Source organism: Oncorhynchus clarkii, unplaced genomic scaffold (genome assembly GCF_045791955.1).
Source record: "Oncorhynchus clarkii lewisi isolate Uvic-CL-2024 unplaced genomic scaffold, UVic_Ocla_1.0 unplaced_contig_13481_pilon_pilon, whole genome shotgun sequence".
Classification (NCBI taxonomy): domain Eukaryota; kingdom Metazoa; phylum Chordata; class Actinopteri; order Salmoniformes; family Salmonidae; genus Oncorhynchus; species Oncorhynchus clarkii.
This window is the reverse complement of record NW_027259878.1, coordinates 406-21513: the sequence shown is the minus strand read 5'-3', so window position 1 is coordinate 21513 and position 21108 is coordinate 406. Positions and strand designations below refer to the sequence as shown.

The 21108-nt window shown below is 44.5% G+C and overlaps 3 protein-coding genes across 4 annotated transcripts; all 3 read right to left on the bottom strand.

Moving 5' to 3' along the window:
- Window positions 1-1008: 1008 nt before the first annotated feature.
- On the bottom strand, window positions 1009-4275 carry LOC139400975 (coagulation factor VII-like). The gene is made up of 8 exons (XM_071145497.1): window positions 4181-4275; window positions 3876-4039; window positions 3696-3720; window positions 3337-3450; window positions 2681-2818; window positions 2408-2514; window positions 1849-1969; window positions 1009-1730 (listed from the first exon to the last, which is right to left on the bottom strand). The coding sequence occupies exons 1-8, from the start codon at window positions 4236-4238 to the stop codon at window positions 1021-1023; spliced, it is 1437 nt and encodes a 478-aa protein (XP_071001598.1). The 5' UTR covers window positions 4239-4275; the 3' UTR covers window positions 1009-1020.
- A 4674-nt stretch (window positions 4276-8949) lies between these two features.
- On the bottom strand, window positions 8950-16032 carry LOC139400974 (coagulation factor VII-like). 2 transcript variants are annotated; one of them, XM_071145496.1, is made up of 9 exons: window positions 15298-16032; window positions 14055-14232; window positions 13751-13914; window positions 13568-13592; window positions 13221-13334; window positions 12563-12700; window positions 12286-12392; window positions 11727-11847; window positions 8950-11611 (listed from the first exon to the last, which is right to left on the bottom strand). In XM_071145496.1, the coding sequence occupies exons 2-9, from the start codon at window positions 14110-14112 to the stop codon at window positions 10902-10904; spliced, it is 1437 nt and encodes a 478-aa protein (XP_071001597.1). In that variant the 5' UTR covers window positions 14113-14232; window positions 15298-16032; the 3' UTR covers window positions 8950-10901. The 2 variants fall into 2 exon arrangements, with proteins under 2 accessions (XP_071001597.1, XP_071001596.1); XM_071145495.1 differs by lacking the exon at window positions 15298-16032 and having other exon boundaries at window positions 14055-14239.
- A 2926-nt stretch (window positions 16033-18958) lies between these two features.
- On the bottom strand, window positions 18959-20828 carry LOC139400976 (coagulation factor VII-like). Its single transcript, XM_071145499.1, has 3 exons — window positions 20088-20828; window positions 19883-20003; window positions 18959-19794 (listed from the first exon to the last, which is right to left on the bottom strand). The coding sequence occupies exons 1-3, from the start codon at window positions 20208-20210 to the stop codon at window positions 19157-19159; spliced, it is 882 nt and encodes a 293-aa protein (XP_071001600.1). The 5' UTR covers window positions 20211-20828; the 3' UTR covers window positions 18959-19156.
- Between the last annotated feature and the right edge of the window lie 280 nt (window positions 20829-21108).

Sequence of the window (21108 nt, the reverse complement as noted above, 5' to 3'; positions counted from 1 at the left end):
CAAACATTCTGTATGGCATCAGGTCAAACATTCTGTATGGCATCACGTCAAACATTCTGTATGGCATCACGTCAAACATTCTGTATGGCATCAGTCAAACATTCTGTATGGCATCAGGTCAAACATTCTGTATGGCATCAGGTCAAACATTCTGTATGGCATCAGGTCAAACATTCTGTATGGCATCAGGTCAAACATTCTGTATGGCATCACGTCAAACATTCTGTATGGCATCAGGTCAAACGTTCTGTATGGCATCAGTCAAACATTCTGTATGGCATCAGGTCAAACATTCTGTATGGCATCAGTCAACATTCTGTATGGCATCAGTCAAACATTCTGTATGGCATCACGTCAAACATTCTGTATGGCATCACGTCAAACATTCTGTATGGCATCACGTCAAACATTCTGTATGGCATCAGGTCAAACATTCTGTATGGCGTCACGTCAAACATTCTGTATGGCGTCAGGTCAAACATTCTGTATGGCGTCAGGTCAAACATTCTGTATGGCGTCAGGTCAAACATTCTGTATGGCGTCACGTCAAACATTCTGTATGGCATCAGGTCAAACATTCTGTACGGCCTCAGGTCAAACATTCTGTATGGCGTCACGTCAAACATTCTGTACGGCGTCAAGTCAAACATTCTGTACGGCATCAGGTCAAACATTCTGTATGGCATCAGTCAAACATTCTGTATGGCATCAGGTCAAACATTCTGTATGGCATCACGTCAAACATTCTGTATGGCATCAGGTTAAACATTCTGTATGGCATCAGGTCATCCAAATCACCACTTGAAATAAACACTTCACATTAAGAGTCAAATGAAAAGAATAGCAGAGAGAAAAGATGTCTGATTACAAAGTGATGAAACAGGACGATATGCTACACCATTAGCATGATATACTGTAGCTTCCATGTACTATAAAAATATCTATTAATATTATGTGACAATAGATTCACTGTAATGACAATTGGTGTTGTGTGGTGACTGGTGACAAATGTAATGGGAGTTAGCCAATGCTCTGCACATTGGGAGGTGGTGGCAATAACTTCTCCGTAGCCTGCTGAATCTGAACCTCATCTAATGCCATCTCTAGCAGGAATGGCATCACCGGGGCACTGACTGAAGGCACCGGGGCAACGACTGAAGGAGTATTCATCACCTCCTCAGCCCAGTCCAGGTAGTTGGCTACGGCAGTGTAGACGCCATAGAAACCCTGTTTGGGGCAGCCCTTCCCCCAGCCCACCACGCCCATCAGGAAGTGGGTGGTCCCGTAGTAAGTGACCAGGGGGCTCCCGTCGTACCCCCTACAGGCCTCCTGGTTCCCCTTCATGTAGCCGGCACACAGCATGTTCTGGGTGAAGTTGAAGCCGCTCTTGAGGGTGCACTCAGAGTTGGGCAGGATGGGCACGGCTAGCCTGCGGAGGAAGCGTGAGGAGGGGGCTGGCGGGGTGCCAGGTTTGGGATCGTTGCCCCCGTTGGTGCGCTTCCCCCAGCCGCTAAGGGTGTGAAAGTGGACGGCCGCCAGCTCGCTCTTGGCGAAGTGTTGCTGAGGCAGGCAGATGGGTACAGCGTCAGGGCCCAGAGTTACAGGCCCTCTCAGACGCAGCAGGGCGATGTCACTGTCACCTGTTGCTGGGTCGTACAGGTTGTAGGGTACGGCTCTGGCCACGGGGATCCTCTGCTCGCTGCCCTCTTCTACATCAATGTTGTGTTCCCCTGGAAACAGTGTTGTTCATTAGGACAGTGTTTTGTTATGTGACATAGGGACACAAACAATGTATGTTTCTAGAAGCTCTATGAAAGGAACACAACCCATACCCACACCGTAACCTACCTGCGACCACCATCAGGTCCTTGGTGTCTCTATCCACGACACAGTGGGCAGCAGTGATGACCCAGTCAGGATGAACTATGACCCCACCACACAGACTAGTGCCTTTATGCTCCAATAGGACCTGCAACCACCAGTCCCATCACAAAGACAAATTGGCCACTCATCCATCACATCTCATTGTACATAAACCAAAATAATACTGTGGAATTATATAATGCCTAATGGAAGAGGTGGTAATAGATACTAACCTAGTTAATATTACACCCTTTGACTTCAAGGATAGTGGTTGTATGGGATTGACTGTGGATTAGTTATTCTACCAACTATGCCACATAATGCCCTGTGTGGCTTAGTTGGTAGATCATGGTGCTTGCAATTCCAGCATGGTGGGTTTAATTCCCATGGGGGACAAGCACAAAAAATGCCCTCACTACTCTAAATCCCTCTGGATAAGAGTGTCTGCTAAATTACGAAAATGTAGAAGGGTAGTATTGGCCAATCAAATGTGAAAGAGGTGGATGGATCCATTGTGCTCTCCAGCCAGGCGTTGATGTGTTACCTGCCATGGACAGGCTCCTTTGGGACAGTGGTTCCCACCGACTAGTTTGACTTGTGCCTGGCTCATCGGAGCTTCCAAGCCTGGGATTTTACCACACGGATACTGAACTGATAATAGACAGACGAGTTGTTGTTTCTAACTCTATTCATACATCAACAAATGCATGCTGGCTCCTTTTGGTTCTGTAAATATTACAGTCTGTTCGTAACAAACAGGGATTTCCCGTCTTAAACAAAACATCTGGGCTCATCTACTGTCCGTTACAGTTAGTACCTTGGGCAACACACTCTCTTCCGTCCTCTCCCAGGGCATAACCAGGAGCGCAGGAACACTTGCGTCTTGACCCAGAACTGTTACAGAAGTGCTCGCACTCCCCGTTAAGGGAGAGGCATTTCAGGGTGTCCTCAAACACTACAGTATGTTGGGAGAAAGGGGAAAGGCAAGTAGGATGAGCAGAATGCGGTCAACATATAATATCAGCCCACTAGCAAATGTGGGCAACACTTCACATTAGGGTGCTCTTACTACTGCGGAATTACAATAAACTATTGGTATGAAACTATTGTGAAAACCGGTGTTGCTTAATCCTGGTCCTGGAAACCCAAAGGGGGTGCACATTTTGGTTTTTGCCCTAGCACTACACATCTGAGCACACATACTTTCTTATTTTTCTTAAAACTGCATTGTTGGTTAAGGGCTTGTCTGTAAGCATTTTACTGTAAGGTCTGTTGTATTCGGAGCATGTGACAAAAACATTAGATTTGATTCAACTAATCAACTCATTATCTAACATTTGATTAGTGGAATCAGGTGTGCAGTGCTAGGGCAAAACCAGAAATGTGCACCCCTTTGGGACCCCAGGACCAGGATTAAGAAACACTGGCGTAAACTATTGGTATAAAAATGGCAGCTAGGAATTCTCTTCCTACCTGTCTGACAGTATTTTCCTACATAGCCTCCCAGACACTGACATGTGTAAGAGTCATCCATGTAAACACAAGTTCCATTGTTTTTGCATGGGTTGACCAGGCAGGGATCCTGACCTTAGAGGGATCAATCAATAGGGTAAAGGATATGACATTTGCTATTTGACATGCTGGACATTTCTTGTGCAAATAAATTAGGAATGTGATAACATACATGGTAGTACCATATTGGATTTTATACAACAATATAATTAGCATTTTATGAAAATGAATGAAAGCACATTTGAAAGCAATACTCTATCATATATTTTAGGCTGGTTGGAATTTTTTGTGTACAGTCCACATAGAAAAATCTGATTTACCCGTGTATGTCAACCAAAACGTTTTCTGTGGAAACAAACCATACATAGTCAGTTTTAAGAGTTCTCTGGAATTCTCACATGTTCCTATGCATTGCTAAATATTTCATTCAAATAAAATAAAATACTGCTTCAATTAAAGTAATAGCAAATATTTCAAGTGAAATTACTGCAAAATTGCACCGTTTGGGCGTCGTCCTCGAAAACTTCCCGAGCCTCTTCATAGTTACAAATTTGCTCGACACACTCGCGCTCGATGTTGCCCTGAAACAACTCCTCCAAGTAGCCGCTGTTGGCGCGCCTTGCTCTGTCAAGCACCAGGTGCGCATCATCCTTCGACAAGAAGACTTAAACATCGAATGACAATACATAAAGGAAAGACAACAACTGACATTTTGCACCTCTCCATCTTTCAAAAAAAATATGACTTTATCATTTAACTAAATGTAACGCTAGATTCAAAATATATGTTTTCGAAACAAACTTACCAGCGGCAGAAATGACATTTGAAATGGCCCAAAGTGCACAATTTTTTTTCAGCAGCATCGTGGCTTACCTGAATCACCCAAAACTGAAGCGGTTTGAGGCAAACAATGCCAGCTCATATGACTCCCACTGACTCCAACAGCTCACTCCCACCCACTCCAACAGCTCACTCCCACCCACTCCAACAGCTCACTCCCACTGCTCTGCAAACAGTTGCCAGACCTGAACCAGAGGATTAGGCCTATGTCTTACACTACATGGACAAAATAATGTGGACACACCTTCAAATGAGTGGATTCGGCTATTTCAGTCACACCAGTTGCTGACGTGTATACAATCGAGCACACAGCCATGCAATCTCCATAGACAAACAATGTCAGTAGAATGGCCCGTACTGAGCTCAGTGAGCTCAGTCAGTTCCTCAAATGTCTGCTCTGTTAGAGCTGGGCAACTGTAAGTGCTGTTATTGTGAAGTGGAAACTTCTAGGAATAAGAATGTCTCAGCCGGTAAGTGGTAGGCCACACAAGCTCACAGAACTGGACCGCCAAGTCCTTAGTGCTTAAACAAATTCTGTCCTCGGCTGCAACACTCACTACCGAGTTCCAAACTGCCTCTGGGAGCAGAATCAGCGCAAGAACTGTTAGTCGAGAGCTTCATGAAATGGGTTTCCATGGCCGAGCAGATGCACAAAAGCCTAAGATCACCATGCACAATGCCAAGCGTCGGCTGGAGTGGTGTAAAGCTCGTCGCCATTGGACTCTGGAGCAGTGGAAATGCATTCTCTTGAGTGATGAATCACGCTTCACCATCTGGACGAATCTGGGTTTGGCAGATGCCAGGAAAACACTACCTGCCCCAATACATAGTGCCAAATGTAAAGTTTGGTGGAGGAGGAATAATGTTCTGGGGTTCTTTTTCATGGTTCAGGCTAGGGCCCTTAGTTCCAGTGAAGAGAAATCTTAACGCTACAACATACAATGACATTCTAGAAAATTCTGTGCTTCCAACTTTGTGGCAACAGTTTTGGAATGAGATCTTCGACAAGCAGCTGTCCAAATACTTTTGGCCATGTATTGTATCTTAAATATGACATTTGATCCCTATATTTACCTGTTGTAATACATTTTTCACTATCCTTTGTAATATCAGAATCGTTCACATATTTGATTTCATGATATGCATCATTGAATGTATGTAGCTCAAATCAAATAAAATGTATTGATAAAGCCCTTCTTACATCAGCTGATATCTCAAGGTGCTGTACAGAAACACAGCCTAAAACCCCAAACAGCAAGCAATGCAGGTGTAGAAGCACGGTGGCTAGGAAAAACTCCCTAGAAAGGCCAGAACCTAGGAAGAAACCTAGAGAGGAACCAGGCTATGAGGGATGGTCAGTCCTCTTCTGGCTGTGCCGGGTGGAGATTTTAACAGAACATAGCCAACATGTTCAAATGTTCATAGATGACCAGCAGGGTCAAATAATAATAATCACAGTGGTTGTCGAGGGTGCAACAGGTCAGCACCTCAGGAGTAAATGTCAGTTGGCTTTTCATATCTGATCATTCAGAGTATCTCTACCGCTCCTGCTGTCTCTAGAGAGTTGAAAACAGCAAGTCTGGGACAGGTAGCATGTCCGCTGAACAGGTCAGGGTTCCATAGCCGCAGGCAGAACAGTTGAAACTGGAGCAGCAGCACGGCCAGGTGGACTGGGGACAGCAAGGAGTCATCAGGCCAGGTCATCCTGAGGCATAGTCGTAGGGCTCAGGTCCTCTGAGAGAAAGAGAGAAAGAGAGAGAGAATTAGAGAGAACATACTTAAATTCACACAAGGCACCTGATAAGACAGGAGGAATACTCCAGATATAACAGACTGGCCCTGGACCCCCGACACATAAACTACTGCAGCATAAATACTGGAGGCTGAGACAGGAGGGGTCGGGAGACACTGTGGCCCCATCCAACGATACCCCCGGACAGGGCCAAACAGGCAGGATATAACCCCACCCACTTTGCAAAAGCACAGCCCCCACACCACTAGAGGGATATCTTCAACCACCAATTTACCATCCTGAGACAAGGCCGAGTATAGCCCACAAAGATCTCCGCCACGGCACAACCCAAGGGGGGGTGCCAACCCAGACAGGAAGATCACATCAGTGACTCAACCCACTCAAGTGACGCACCCCTCCTAGGGACGGCATGGAAGAGCACTAGTAAGCCAGTGACTCAGCCCCTGTAATAAGGTTAGAGGGAATCCCAGTGGAGAGACAGGCAGAGACAGCTAGGGCCTATTTCTTGTTTGGAGGGTCCAGAGGTACCCCCAGTGTAAATAGACCCACTGATGCACAACAGGAGAAAGTAGCTAGGCTACAAAGGATTTAACCAACTTTATAGATTTGCTTGCTTGTTTCAATGCCTGTTCTAGTCCATGGGACAGCGGAAAAAAAATCCACTTTTGGGTGGCAAAGGTTTGATGGTATTAAATTGTTCCCCACAAGCCCCTGATCAAATTGATATACGATAGCCTATCTCCTAAACAGTAGATTACTATGTTTTTCACACCTTTATATACACTGCTCAAAAAAATAAAGGGAACACTTAAACAACACAATGTAACTCCAAGTCAATCACACTTCTGTGAAATCAAACTGTCCACTTAGGAAGCAACACTGATTGACAATAAATGTCACATGCTGTTGTGTAAATGGAATAGACAACAGGTGGAAAGTATAGGCATTTAGCAAGACACCCCCAATAAAGGAGTGGTTCTACAGGTGGTGACCACAGACCACTTCTCAGTACCTATGCTTCCTGGCTGATGTTTTGGTCACTTTTGAATGCTGGTGGTGCTTTCACTCTAGTGGTAGCATGAGACGGAGTCTACAACCCACACAAGTGGCTCAGGTAGTGCAGCTCATCCAGGATGGCACATCAATGCGAGCTGTGGCAAGAAGGTTTGCTGTGTCTCTCAGCGTAGTGTCCAGAGCATGGAAGCTCTACCAGGAGACAGGCCAGTACATCAAGAGACGTGGAGGAGGCCGTAGGAGGGCAACAACTCAGCAGCAGGACCGCTACCTCCGCCTTTGTGCAAGGAGGAGCAGGAGGAGCACTGCCAGAGCCCTGCAAAATGACCTCCAGCAGGCCACAAATGTGCATGTGTCTACTCAAACGGTCAGAAACAGACTCCTTGAGGGTGGTATGAGGGCCCGGCGTCCACAGGTGGGGGTTGTGCTTACAGCCCAACACCGTGCAGGACGTTTGGCATTTGCCAGAGAACACCAAGATTGGCAAATTCACCACTGGTGCCCTGTGCTCTTCACAGATGAAAGCAGGTTAACACTGAGCACGTGACAGAGTCTGGAGACGCCGTGGAGAACGTTCTGCTGCCTGTAACATCCTCCAGCATGACCGGTTTGGCGGTGGGTCAGTCATGGTGTGGGGTGGCATTTCTTTGGGGTGGCCGCACAGCCCTCCATGTGCTCGCCAGAGGTAGCCTGACTGCCATTAAGTACCGAGATGAGATCCTCAAACCCCTTGTGAGACCATATGCTGGTGCGGTTGGCTCTGGGTTCCTCCTAATGCAAGACAATGCTAGACCTCATGTGGCTGGAGTGTGTCAGCAGCTCCTGCAAGAGGAAGGCATTGATGCCATGGACTGGCCCGCCCATTTCCCAGACCTGAATCCAATTGAGCACATCTGGGACATCATGTCTCGCTCCATCCACCAACGCCACATTGCACCACAGACTGTCCAGGAGTTGGCGGATGCTTTAGTCCAGGTCTGGGAGGAGATCCCTCAGGAGACCATCCGCCACCTCATCAGGAGCATGCCCAGGCGTTGTAGGGAGGTCATACAGGCACGCGGAGGCCACACACACTACTGAGCCTCATTTTGACTTGTTTTAAGGACATTACATCAAAGTTGGATCAGCCTCTAGTGTGGTTTTCCACCTTAATTTTGAGTGTGACTCCAAATCCAGACCTCCATGGGTTGATAAATTTGATTTCCATTGCTAATTTTTGTGTGATTTTGTTGTCAGCACATTCAACTACCGTATGTATGGAAAAAAGTATTTAATAAGAATATTTCATTCATTCAGATCTAGGATGTGTTATTTTAGTGATCCCTTTATTTTTTTGAGCAGTGTATCTTGTTGTATAGGAGTCTAAGCAATACAATGTTCACAGGCTGATAAAGGAATGTTGAGACAAGTTGGAATGTTCACATGCAACAATGGAACATTCTATTGCGTGGATCTCATCTTAAAAACCATAGGATTTGGTTAATGTTTGCCATCTGATCAAATGATTTACCTAGACTGACTCATGATTGAAAGTACAATGTTACAAATAGCCAAACTACATATTTGTTTTAGGGAAATCGGTCATACTGGGAAGTAATACCAGTCCAAGAGATCCATATCTGGTAGTATATTGGTTTTATCATTGCCATCTGCAATAGTCTGTTGTATAGCAATACTCAGCATGCTAAGATTAAAGGTGTGATCTGCTATTTGTTGAGTTGTCCCAGCAAGTTAACATGAATATTTAGGTAAACACAAATTATCTTATTATTCCAATGGTTTAGCCTGCTGTGTTGTGGTGCCTTAAACGGCAAATCTAAAGAAATGCGTATGATTCAGATAATATGCATTTCAGAGAAAATACCATGTAGATGAGCTACTGCTGAAGTGTGGCTATGGATACATTTGGACTTTTCATTCACTCACACACATTCACACACACACAAATAACACAAAGGAGGCAAAGATTTAGTTTGTCAGCGAGTAATATTTATTCTTCAGCTATCAGAGAGGAAACTTTGGAAGTAAATGTACGTATTGGGAAGCAAACATTCTGTATGGCATCACGTCAAACATTCTGTATGGCATCAGTCAAACATTCTGTATGGCATCAGTCAAACATTCTGTATGGCATCAGTCAAACATTCTGTATGGCATCAGTCAAACATTCTGTATGGCATCAGTCAAACATTCTGTATGGCATCAGGTCAAACATTCTGTATGGCATCAGGTCAAACATTCTGTATGGCGTCAGTCAAACATTCTGTATGGCATCAGGTCAAATATTCTGTATGGCATCAGGTCAAACATTCTGTATGGCGTCAGGTCAAACATTCTGTATGGCATCAGGTCAAACATTCTGTATGGCATCAGTCAAATTCTGTATGGCATCAGGTCAAAGATTCTGTATGGCATCAGGTCAAACATTCTGTATGGCATCAGGTCAAACATTCTGTATGGCATCAGGTCAAACATTCTGTATGGCATCAGTCAAACATTCTGTATGGCATCAGGTCAAACATTCTGTATGGCGTCAGGTCAAACATTCTGTATGGCATCACGTCAAACATTCTGTATGGCATCACGTCAAACATTCTGTATGGCATCACGTCAAACATTCTGTTTGGCATCAGGTCAAACATTCTGTATGGCATCACGTCAAACATTCTGTATGGCATCAGTCAAACATTCTGTATGGCATCAAGTCAAACATTCTGTATGGCATCACATCAAACATTCTGTATGGCATCACGTCAAACATTCTGTACGGCATCAGGTCAAACATTCTGTACGGCATCAGGTCAAACATTCTGTATGACATCAGGTCAAACATTCTGTATGGCATCAGGTCAAACATTCTGTACGGCGTCACGTCAAACATTCTGTATGGCATCAGGTCAAACATTCTGTATGGCATCAGGTCAAACATTCTGTATGGCGTCAGTCAAACATTCTGTATGGCATCAGGTCAAATATTCTGTATGGCATCAGGTCAAACATTCTGTATGGCGTCAGGTCAAACATTCTGTATGGCATCAGGTCAAACATTCTGTATGGCATCAGTCAAATTCTGTATGGCATCAGGTCAAAGATTCTGTATGGCATCAGGTCAAACATTCTGTATGGCATCAGGTCAAACATTCTGTATGGCATCAGGTCAAACATTCTGTATGGCATCAGTCAAACATTCTGTATGGCATCAGGTCAAACATTCTGTATGGCGTCAGGTCAAACATTCTGTATGGCATCACGTCAAACATTCTGTATGGCATCAGGTCAAACATTCTGTATGGCATCACGTCAAACATTCTGTATGGCATCAGGTCAAACATTCTGTATGGCATCACGTCAAACATTCTGTTTGGCATCAGGTCAAACATTCTGTATGGCATCACGTCAAACATTCTGTATGGCATCAGGTCAAACATTCTGTACGGCATCAGGTCAAACATTCTGTATGACATCAGGTCAAACATTCTGTATGGCATCAGGTCAAACATTCTGTACGGCGTCACGTTAAACATTCTGTATGGCATCAGGTCAAACATTCTGTATGGCATCAGGTCAAACATTCTGTATGGCATCACGTCAAACATTCTGTATGGCATCAGGTCAAACATTTTGTATGGCGTCACGTTAAACATTCTGTATGGCATCAGGTCAAACATTCTGTATGGCATCAGGTCATCCAAATCACCACTTGAAATAAACACTTCACATTAAGAGTCAAATGAAAAGAATAGCAGAGTGAAAAGATGTCTGATTACAAAGTGATGAAACAGGACGATATGCTACACCATTAGCATGATATACTGTAGCTTCCATGTACTATAAAAATATCTATTAATGTTATGTGACAATAGATTCACTGTAATGACAATTGGTGTTGTGTGGTGACTGGTGACAAATGTAATGGGAGTTAGCCAATGCTCTGCACATTGGGAGGTGGTGGCAATAACTTCTCCGTAGTCTGCTGAATCTGAACCTCATCTAATGCCATCTCTAGCAGGAATGGCATCACCGGGGCACTGACTGAAGGCACCGGGGCAACGACTGAAGGAGTTTTCATCACCTCCTCAGCCCAGTCCAGGTAGTTGGCTACGGTAGTGTAGACGCCATAGAAACCCTGTTTGGGGCAGCCCTTCCCCCAGCCCACCACGCCCATCAGGAAGTGGGTGGTCCCGTAGTAAGTGACCAGGGGGCTCCCGTCGTCCCCCCTACAGGCCTCCTGGTTCCCCTCCATGTAGCCGGCACACAGCATGTTCTGGGTGAAGTTGAAGCCGCTCTTGAGGGTGCACTCAGAGTTGGGCAGGATGGGCACGGCTAGCCTGCGGAGGAAGGGCGAGGAGGGGGCTGGCGGGGTGCCAGGTTTGGGATCGTTGCCCCCGTTGGTGCGCTTCCCCCAGCCACTAAGGGTGTGAAAGTGGACGGCCGCCAGCTCGCTCTTGGCGAAGTGTTGCTGAGGCAGGCAGATGGGTACAGCGTCAGGGCCCAGAGTTACACGCCCTCTCAGACGCAGCAGGGCGATGTCACTGTCACCTGTTGCCGGGTCGTACAGGTTGTAGGGTATGGCTCTGGCCACAGGGATCCTCTGCTCGCTGCCCTCTTCTACGTCAATGTTGTGTTCCCCTGGAAACAGTGTTGTTCATTAGGACAGTGTTTTGTTTATGTGACACAGGGACACAAATAATGTATATGTTTCTAGAAGCTCTATGAAAGGAACACAACCCACACCGTAACCTACCTGCGACCACCATCAGGTCCTTGGTGTCTCTATCCACGACACAGTGGGCAGCAGTGATGACCCAGTCAGGATGAACTATGACCCCACCACACAGACTAGTGCCTTTATGCTCCAATAGGACCTGCAACCACCAGTCCCATCACAAAGACAAATTGGCCACTCATCCATCACATCTCATTGTACATAAACCAAAATAATACTGTGGAATTATATAATGCCTAATGGAAGAGGTGGTAATAGATACTAACCTAGTTAATATTACACCCTTTGACTTCAAGGATAGTGGTTGTATGGGATTGACTGTGGATTAGTTATTCTACCAACTATGCAACATAATGCCCTGTGTGGCTTAGTTGGTAGATCATAGTGCTTGCAATTCCAGCATGGTGGGTTTAATTCCCATGGGGGACAAGCACAAAAAATGCCCTCACTACTCTAAATCACTCTGGATAAGAATGTCTGCTAAATTACAAAAATGTAGAAGGGTAGTATTGGCCAATCAAATGTGAAAGAGGTGGATGGATCCATTGTGCTCTCCAGCCAGGCGTTGATGTGTTACCTGCCATGGACAGGCTCCTTTGGGACAGTGGTTCCCACCGACTAGTTTGACTCGTGCCTGGCTCATCGGAGCTTCCAAGCCTGGGATTTTACCACACGGATACTGAACTGATAATAGACAGACAGACGAGTTGTTGTTTCTAACTCTAATCATACATCAACAAATACACGTTGGCTCCTTTTGGTTCTGTTAATATTACAGTCTGTTCGTAACAAACAGGGATTTCCCGTCTTTAACAAAACATCTGGGCTCATCTACTGTCCGTTACAGTTAGTACCTTGGGCAACACACTCTCTTCCGTCCTCTCCCAGGGCATAACCAGGAGCGCAGGAACACTTGCGTCTTGACCCAGAACTGTTACAGAAGTGATCGCACTCCCCGTTAAGGGAGAGGCATTTCAGGGTGTCCTCAAACACTACAGTATGTTGGGAGAAAGGGGAAACGCAAGTAGGATGAGCAGAATGCGGTCAACATATCATATCACTAGCAAATGTTGGCAACACTTCACATTAGGGTGCTCTTACTACTGCGGAATTACAATAAACTATTGGTATGAAACTATTGTGAAAACCGGTGTTGCTTAATCCTGGTCCTGGAAACCCAAAGGGGGTGCACATTTTGGTTTTTGCCCTAGCACTACACATCTGAGCACACATACTTTCTTAACACTTATTTTTCTTAAAACTGCATTGTTGGTTAAGGGCTTGTCTGTAAGCATTTTACTGTAAGGTCTGTTGTATTCGGAGCATGTGACAAAAACATTAGATTTGATTCAACTAATCAACTCATTATCTAACATTTGATTAGTGGAATCAGGTGTGCAGTGCTAGGGCAAAAACAGAAATGTGCACCCCTTTGGGACCCCAGGACCAGGATTAAGAAACACTGGCGTAAACTATTGGTTAAAAAATGGCAGCTAGGAATTCTCTTCCTACCTGTCTGACAGTATTTCCCTTCATAGCCTTCCAGACAGTGACATGTGTAAGAGTCATCCATGTAAACACAAGTTCCGTTGTTTTTGCATGGGTTGACCAGGCAGGGATCCTGACCTTAGAGGGATCAATCAATAGGGTAAAGGATATGACATTTGCTATTTGACATGCTGGACATTTCTTGTGCAAATAAATTAGGAATGTGCTACCATGTATGTTATTACCATATTGGATTTTATACAACAATATAATTAGCATTTTATGAAAATGAATGAAAGCAATACTCTATCATATATTTTAGGCTGATTGGAATTTTTTGTGTACAGTCCACATAGAAAAATCTGATTTACCCGTGTATGTCAACCAAAACCTTTTCTGTGGAAACAAACAATACATAGTCAGTTTTAAGAGTTCTCTGGAATTCTCACATGTTCCTATGCATTGCTAAATATTTCATTAAATTAAATCAAAATAGTGCTTCAATTAAAGTAATAGCAAATATTTCACCAAGTGAAATTACTACAAAATTGCACCGTTTGGGCGTCGTCCTCGAAAACTTCCCGAGCCTCTTCATAGTTACAAATTTCCTCGACACACTCGCGCTCGAGATTGCCCTGTTTCACCTCCTCGAAGTAGCCGCTGTTGGCGCGCCTTGCTCTGTCAAGCACCAGGTGCGCATCATCCTTCTTCAAGAAGACTTAAACATCGAATGACAAACCATAAAAGAAAGACAACAACTGACATTTGGCACCTCTCCATATTTAAAAAAAATATGACTTTATCATTTAACTAACTGTAACGCTAGATTCAAAATATATGTTTTCGAAACAAACTTACCAGCGGCAGAAATGACAGTTGAAATGGCCCAAAGTGCACAAAATGTTTTCAGCAGCATCGTGGCGGACCTGAATCACCCAGAACTGGAGCGATTTGAGGTAAACAATTCCAGCTCATATGACTCCCACTCACTCCAACAGCTCACTCCCACTCACTCCAACAGCTCACTCCCACTGCTCTGCAAACAGTTGCCACATCTGGGTGATGGTGACCAGACCTGAACCAGAGGATTAGGCCTATGTCTTACACTACATGGACAAAAGAATGTGGACACACCTTCAAATGAGTGGATTCGGCTATTTCAGTCACACCAGTTGCTGACGTGTATACAATCGAGCACACAGCCATGCAATCTCCATAGACAAACAATGTCAGTAGAATGGACCGTACTGAGCTCAGTGAGCTCAGTCAGTTCCTCAAATGTCTGCTCTGTTAGAGCTGGGCAACTGTAAGTGCTGTTATTGTGAAGTGGAAACTTCTAGGAATAAGAATGTCTCAGCCGGTAAGTGGTAGGCCACACAAGCTCACAGAACTGGACCGCCAAGTCCTTAGCGCTTAAACAAATTCTGTCCTCGGCTGCAACACTCACTACCGAGTTCCAAACTGCCCCTGGGAGCAAAATCAGCGCAAGAACTGTTAGTCGGGAGCTTCATGAAATGGGTTTCCATGGCCGAGCAGATGCACAAAAGCCTAAGATCACCATGCACAATGCCAAGCGTCGGCTGGAGTGGTGTAAAGCTCGTCGCCATTGGACTCTGGAGCAGTGGAAATGCATTCTCTTGAGTGATGAATCACGCTTCACCATCTGGATGAATTTGGGTTTGGCAGATGCCAGGAAAACACTACCTGCCCCAATACATAGTGCCAAATGTAAAGTTTGGTGGAGGAGGAATAATGTTCTGGGGTTCTTTTTCATGGTTCAGGCTAGGGCCCTTAGTTCCAGTGAAGGGAAATCTTAACGCTACAACATACAATGACATTCTAGAAAATTCTGTGCTTCCAACTTTGTGGCAACAGTTTTGGAATGAGATCTTCGACAAGCAGCTGTCCAAATACTTTTGGCCATGTAGTGTATCTTAAATATGACCTTTGATCCCTATATTTACCTGTTATAATACATTTTTCACTATCCTTTGTAATATCATAATCGTTCACAATCATTCAAATATTTGATTTCATGATATGCATCATTGAATGTATGTAGCTCAAATCAAATCAAATGTATTGATAAAGCCCTTCTTACATCAGCTGATATCTCAAGGTGCTGTACAGAAACACAGCGTAAAACCCCAAACAGCAAGCAATGCAGGTGTAGAAGCACGGTGGCTAGGAAAAACTCCCTAGAAAGGCCAGAACCTCGGAGGAAACCTAGAGAGGAACCAGGCTATGAGGGGTGGTCAGTCCTCTTCTGGCTGTGCCGGGTGGAGATTTTAACAGAACATAGCCAACATGTTCAAATGTTCATAGATGACCAGCAGGGTCAAATAATAATAATCACAGTGGTTGTCGAGGGTGCAACAGGTCAGCACCTCAGGAGTAAATGTCAGTTGGCTTTTCATAGCCGATCATTCAGAGTGTCTCTACCGCTCCTGCTGTCTCTAGAGAGTTGAAAACAGCAGGTCTGGGACAGGTAGCATGTCCGGTGAACAGGTCAGGGTTCCATAGCCGCAGGCAGAACAGTTGAAACTGGAGCAGCAGCACGGCCAGGTGGACTGGGGACAGCAAGGAGTCATCAGGCCAGGTAGTCCTGAGGCATAGTCCTAGGGCTCAGGTCCCCCGAGAGAAAGAAAGAAAGAAAGAAAGAGAGAAAGAGAAAGAGAGAGAGAGAATTGGAGAGAACATACTTAAATTCACACAAGACACCTGATAAGACAGGAGAAATACTCCAGATATAACAGACTGGCCCTAGCCCCCCGACACATAAACTACTGCAGCATAAATACTGGAGGCTGAGACAGGAGGGGTCGGGAGACACTGTGGCCCCATCAAACGACACTCCCGGACAGGGCCAAACAGGCAGGATATAAGCCCACCCACTTTGCAAAAACACAGCCCCCACACCACTAGAGGGATATCTTCAACCACCAATTTACCATCCTGAGACAAGGCCATGGCACAACCCAAGGTGGGGTGCCAACCCAGACAGGAAGATCACATCAGTGACTCAACCCACTCAAGTGACGCACCCCTCCTAGGGACGGCATGGAAGAGCACCAGTAAGTAAGCCAGTGACTCAGCCCCTGTAATAGGGTTAGAGGCAGAGAATCCCAGTGGAGAGAGGGGAACCGGCCAGGCAGAGACAGCTAGGGCCTATCTCTTGTTTGGAGGGTCCAAAGGTACCCCCAGTGTAAATAGACCCACTGATGCACAACAGGAGAAAGTAGCTAGGCTACAAAGTATTTAAACAACTTTATAGAATTGCTTGCTTGTTTCAATGCCTGTTCTAGTCCATGGGCCAGCGGAAAAAAAATCCACTTTTGGGTAGCAAAGGTTTGATGGTATTAAATTGTTCCCCACAAGCCCCTGATCAAATTGATATATGACAGCCTATCTCCTAAACAGTAGATTACTATGTTTTTCACACCTTTATATATCTTGTTGTATGGGAGTCTAAGCAACACAATGTTCACAGGCTGATAAAGGAATGTTGAGACAAGTTGGAATGTTCACATGCAACAATGGAACATTCTATTGTGTGGATCTCATCTTAAAAACCATAGGATTTGGTTAATGTTTGCCATCTGATCTAATGATTTACCTAGACTGACTCATGATTGAAAGTACAATGTTACAAATAGCCGAACTACATATTTGTTTTAGGGAAATCGGTCATACTGGGAAGTAATACCAGTCCAAGAGATCCATATCTGGTAGTATATTGGTTTTATCATTGCCATCTGCAATAGTCTGTTGTATAGCAATACTCAGCATGCTAAGATTAAAGGTGTGATCTGCTATTTGTTGAGTTGTCCCAGCAAGTTAACATGAATATTTAGGTAAACACAAATTACAACATCTCTTCTGTCCCTGACCATCATGATCTTAAAATAATGCTCTCTAACCTTAAAAGTTATTTAATGAAATATGTTGCCTTATCATTTTGTAGCCATTAGTTAAGTTGCTGGTTGACAAATTTAATAGAAACAATTAATTTAGTGATTAGAAAAAAATCTGGCCTTTTACCACTAACCAATACATATTTCAGTAGGCTGTATACTATAATATACTATTTTTCCATTCATTGTGTAACTAGACACTATCTATAAAGGCTGTGAACCTAAGACTTTAGTACTTCACCAGCTATGTAAGTTGACTCCCCTCATCAGCAGGCGGTTTGTTAGAATGTTATGTTGGAATGTCAGGATTCAATACTTAGATTTTACATTTAACAATATGGCATATTATTGTATATCATTATAATCAATACAAACCAGTGAAAGAACCCTTTAGGAATATTATAATTTATTGTTTGAAAATAAAATACAGAAATGAAGGCTCCAAATGCTAACCAAAGTCAGTTATATAAATAGAGTTTTTTGCAAATTTTTAGAAACATTTTGCTAATATTTTACAAAGATTATTAATTTTGCAAACCTGCCTAATTTGGTTGTGTTATCTACATATCTATCATATTTTTTTTATTAGGATTAGGCATATTAAACCTATTAATGTTGTGGCAATGACAGACCAATTGTCACGACTTCCACCGAAGTTGTTCCCTCTCCTTGTTCGGGCAGCTTTCGACGTCACCGGCTTTCTAGACGCCACCGATCCATGTTTCATTTTTCCTTTTGTTTTGTCTGTTTACACACCTGGTTCCCATCTCATAATTATGTTCCTTATTTAACCCTGTGGTTTCCCTTTCTGTTTTGTGCGTGATTGTCTTTCGTGTATTCCGGTGTGTTGTATTTTGAGTCCTGTTTTGTCCTTGTTTGGAACAGGATTTTGTTACGTTTTGGATTGAGTAAATCAGTGATTGTTACTCGTATATGTGTCCTGCACCTGACTCCTTCGCTATCTTTTAGATAGATTCACAGATAAGAGTTAAGCTAACTGGAGCTGGTTGGCGGCCATTTGGGAAAATGTGTACCCTATGGTAAATTACTAATAGCTAGGCATCATTGTTTAGAATTTGACTTGCTGTATGTAACGTTTGCTGGTACACCTGTAAAGGATGTCATGCTGCTTGCCTAGTGAGTACCACTTTCTCCCGATTCTGCCCACACCTGGCACAAACTTGGGACCACCCTCATTAAGCGTCTTACCAGCCAGCGCCACGTGAAAAGCCAGCTATTCGTTGGTGCTTGTGGGGACACTTGCCAAAATGGGTAACCTGTACCTCTTTGCTGGACGTAATACATTCCAATGGGATTTCAAGTAGGGTGCAATATATACGGGGAAGGTTTCACATCACATTTCTTCATTTTAACACAATTTACAGAATCATATTGCATATCATGTTAATTAATAGACATCAGTGAATGCTTCTAGAACAGTGTTTTATTGTAATCTATTTGAAACGGCTACAACACTCAGCAATTCTGACAGCCTTTGTGTTCATATGTTTACCACTATTCTGGTCGTATTTTGCTAAATACATATACAATTGCCTTAGTTTGAGAAGATTGTTCCCTGATAATACAAAATGACATTTTATACCCTCAATCCTGTTGGCCCAACTAACTGCACAGGGGTCATAACATATAATGCAGTGACTGTCCCCTTTCTTATAACATTAACAAAGAGCCTGCGGGGTCTGAGCAGAATGCAAGCAGCTTTGTTTTAAGATGGCAAATGCATTGTAATTGAACACCAACTTATGTAAGAGTCAGTTTGCCTTAATGGTTATCATGACACAGCAGAAGGGTCAGTTTACTTTGGCATCAATCAAGCGTTTATTAAAAAAAAAAAAATCAGAGGGAAATCAAACCATAAAATCAACAAACATACAGAAAAACTTTAGAAAGTGTAGTTGAAGCACGAGAAACAAAACATGATAAATATAAATACTATAATCTGAAAGCCAAATATGGTTTCAGAGATGTACTACAAGTTGAACCCAATAAGGTACTGGGCTCAGCACTGCTCCTGTTCTGTGACACTTATAAGACTGCATTTGGATTGGCCGTGGTGTTTTGTAGTGTGGTCGTGGTGTTCTGTGGCTGTGCTGTCGGCTGCGTTGTCGGTTGCACTGTCGGCTGCTCTGCCGTGTAGTTGTGGATCCAGTCCAGGTAGTTGGACACGCGGGTGTAAATCCCGTAGTTCCCCGGCCGGGCGCACCCCTTTCCCCAGCTGACGATACCCAAAAGGAATGTGGTGTCTCTGTAGCGGGTGACTAGTGGTCCGCCGCTGTCCCCCTTACAGGAGTCCTGCTTGCCCTCGATGTAGCCGGCGCAGAACATGTTAGCCGTTAGCGTGACACCGCTCATCTCAACGCAGTCCTGGGTACGTATACGTGGCACCTCCAGCCGCCGGAGGACACGTGACGTAGGGCCGTTCTCGCTGCGCCGGCCCCAGCCACTTACCGTGTGGAGGTTGATGGCCCAGAGCTCACGCTCCGCCATCGAGCGGGTGGGCAGGCAGACGGGCACGGCGAAAGGCGTCATAGTGATGGCAGTCTTCAGACGTAGCAGGGCGATGTCGCTGTCCGCCGTGTCTGACACGTAGCTGTTGTGCATAATGATCTCTGCCACATCTATGGTCTGTTCCGTACCCTCGTCTTTCTCTGTGTCATGTTCACCTGGGCACATTCAGAAAAGGTTGAAACAACTCAGACTTCAACACACAACAGCTGTATTGACTCTTTTCTAAATAAAAACAGTCCATACCTGCCACCACCTTCAGGTGCTGGGCCTTGATATTCTCCAAGCAGTGAGAGGCAGTGAGGATCCAGGTGGGTTTGTAGATGACTCCTCCACAAAAGCCCTTCTCATTTCTCACTAACAACACCTGTAGAAACACACCGTGGGGAAAGAGACTTCACCTCTACGTCAGATACATAAACTTGTCCGCCGCCACTGGTTCATACTGTACCTGCCAGGGGCAGTGACCCTTAGGGCACTCTGTTCCCCCCACGATGCGTGAACGGGGGTCCAACGGTACGTCTCCCTTCTCGGAGGCGCTGCCGTGCAGGACAGGAACTTTCCCACAGGCCATTGTTTCTGGAGCCACGAGAGACCAGAGGTCATACAGTGCCTTCAGATATTATTCAGGCCCCTTGACTTTTCCCACATTTTGTTACGTTACAGCCTTATTCGAAAATTGATTAAATGAATAGCAATCTACACACAATACCCCATAATCACAAAGCGAAAACAGGTTTTAAAATTTTTGCACATTTATTACAAATAAAAAACAGATACCTATTTACATAAGTATTTAGTCCCTTTACTATGAGACTCAAAATTGAACTCCGGTGCATCCTGTTTCCATTGATCATCCTTCAGATTTTTCTACAGCTTGATTAGAGTCCACCTAGGGTGACTTCAATTGATTGGACATGATTTGGGAAAGGCACACACCTGTCTATTTAAGGTCCCACAGTTGCCAGTGCACGTCAGAGCAAAAACCAAGCCATGAGGTCGAAGGAATTGTCCGTAGAGTGCCGACATATATCTGAGGAAGGGTACCAAAAAATGTCTGCAGCATTGAAGGTCCCCAAGAACAAAGTGGCCCACATTATTCTTAAATGGAAGAAGTTTGGAACCACCAAGACTCTTCCTAGAGCTGGCCGCCCAGGCAAACTGAGCAATTGGGGGAGAATGGCCTTGGTCAGGGAGGTGAACAAGAACCTGATGGTAACACTGACAGAGCTCTAGAGTTCCTCTGCGGAGATGGGAGAACCTTCCAGATGGGAAACCACCTCTGCAGCACGCCACCAATCAGGCCTTTATGATAGCGTGGCCAGATGGAAGCCACACCTCAGTAAAAGGCACATGACAGCCCACTTGGAGTTTGCCAAAAGGCACCTAAAGACTCTCAGACCATGAGAAACAAGATTCTCTGGTATGATGAAACCAAGAATGAACTCTTTGTCCTGAATGCCAAGAGTCAC

What these genes read in the sequence shown, in the direction of transcription:
- LOC139400975 (XM_071145497.1), bottom strand. Translation starts at nt 4,238, where the DNA reads ATGCTGCTGAAAAAAAATTGTGCACTTTGGGCCATTTCAAATGTCATT. An exon ending in TCGAGGACGACGCCCAAACG is followed by an intron (nt 3,721 to 3,875) that starts GTGCAATTTTGC and finishes TTGTTTCCACAG; the next exon opens with AAAACGTTTTGGTTGACATA. An exon ending in AGGAAAATACTGTCAGACAG is followed by an intron (nt 2,819 to 3,336) that starts GTAGGAAGAGAA and finishes AACATACTGTAG; the next exon opens with TGTTTGAGGACACCCTGAAA.
- LOC139400974 (XM_071145496.1), bottom strand. Translation starts at nt 14,112, where the DNA reads ATGCTGCTGAAAACATTTTGTGCACTTTGGGCCATTTCAACTGTCATT. An exon ending in AGGGAAATACTGTCAGACAG is followed by an intron (nt 12,701 to 13,220) that starts GTAGGAAGAGAA and finishes AACATACTGTAG; the next exon opens with TGTTTGAGGACACCCTGAAA. An exon ending in AAGAGAGTGTGTTGCCCAAG is followed by an intron (nt 12,393 to 12,562) that starts GTACTAACTGTA and finishes GTCTATTATCAG; the next exon opens with TTCAGTATCCGTGTGGTAAA.
- LOC139400976 (XM_071145499.1), bottom strand. Translation starts at nt 20,210, where the DNA reads ATGGCCTGTGGGAAAGTTCCTGTCCTGCACGGCAGCGCCTCCGAGAAG. An exon ending in AGGGTCACTGCCCCTGGCAG is followed by an intron (nt 20,004 to 20,087) that starts GTACAGTATGAA and finishes GTGTTTCTACAG; the next exon opens with GTGTTGTTAGTGAGAAATGA. An exon ending in GCACCTGAAGGTGGTGGCAG is followed by an intron (nt 19,795 to 19,882) that starts GTATGGACTGTT and finishes GAATGTGCCCAG; the next exon opens with GTGAACATGACACAGAGAAA.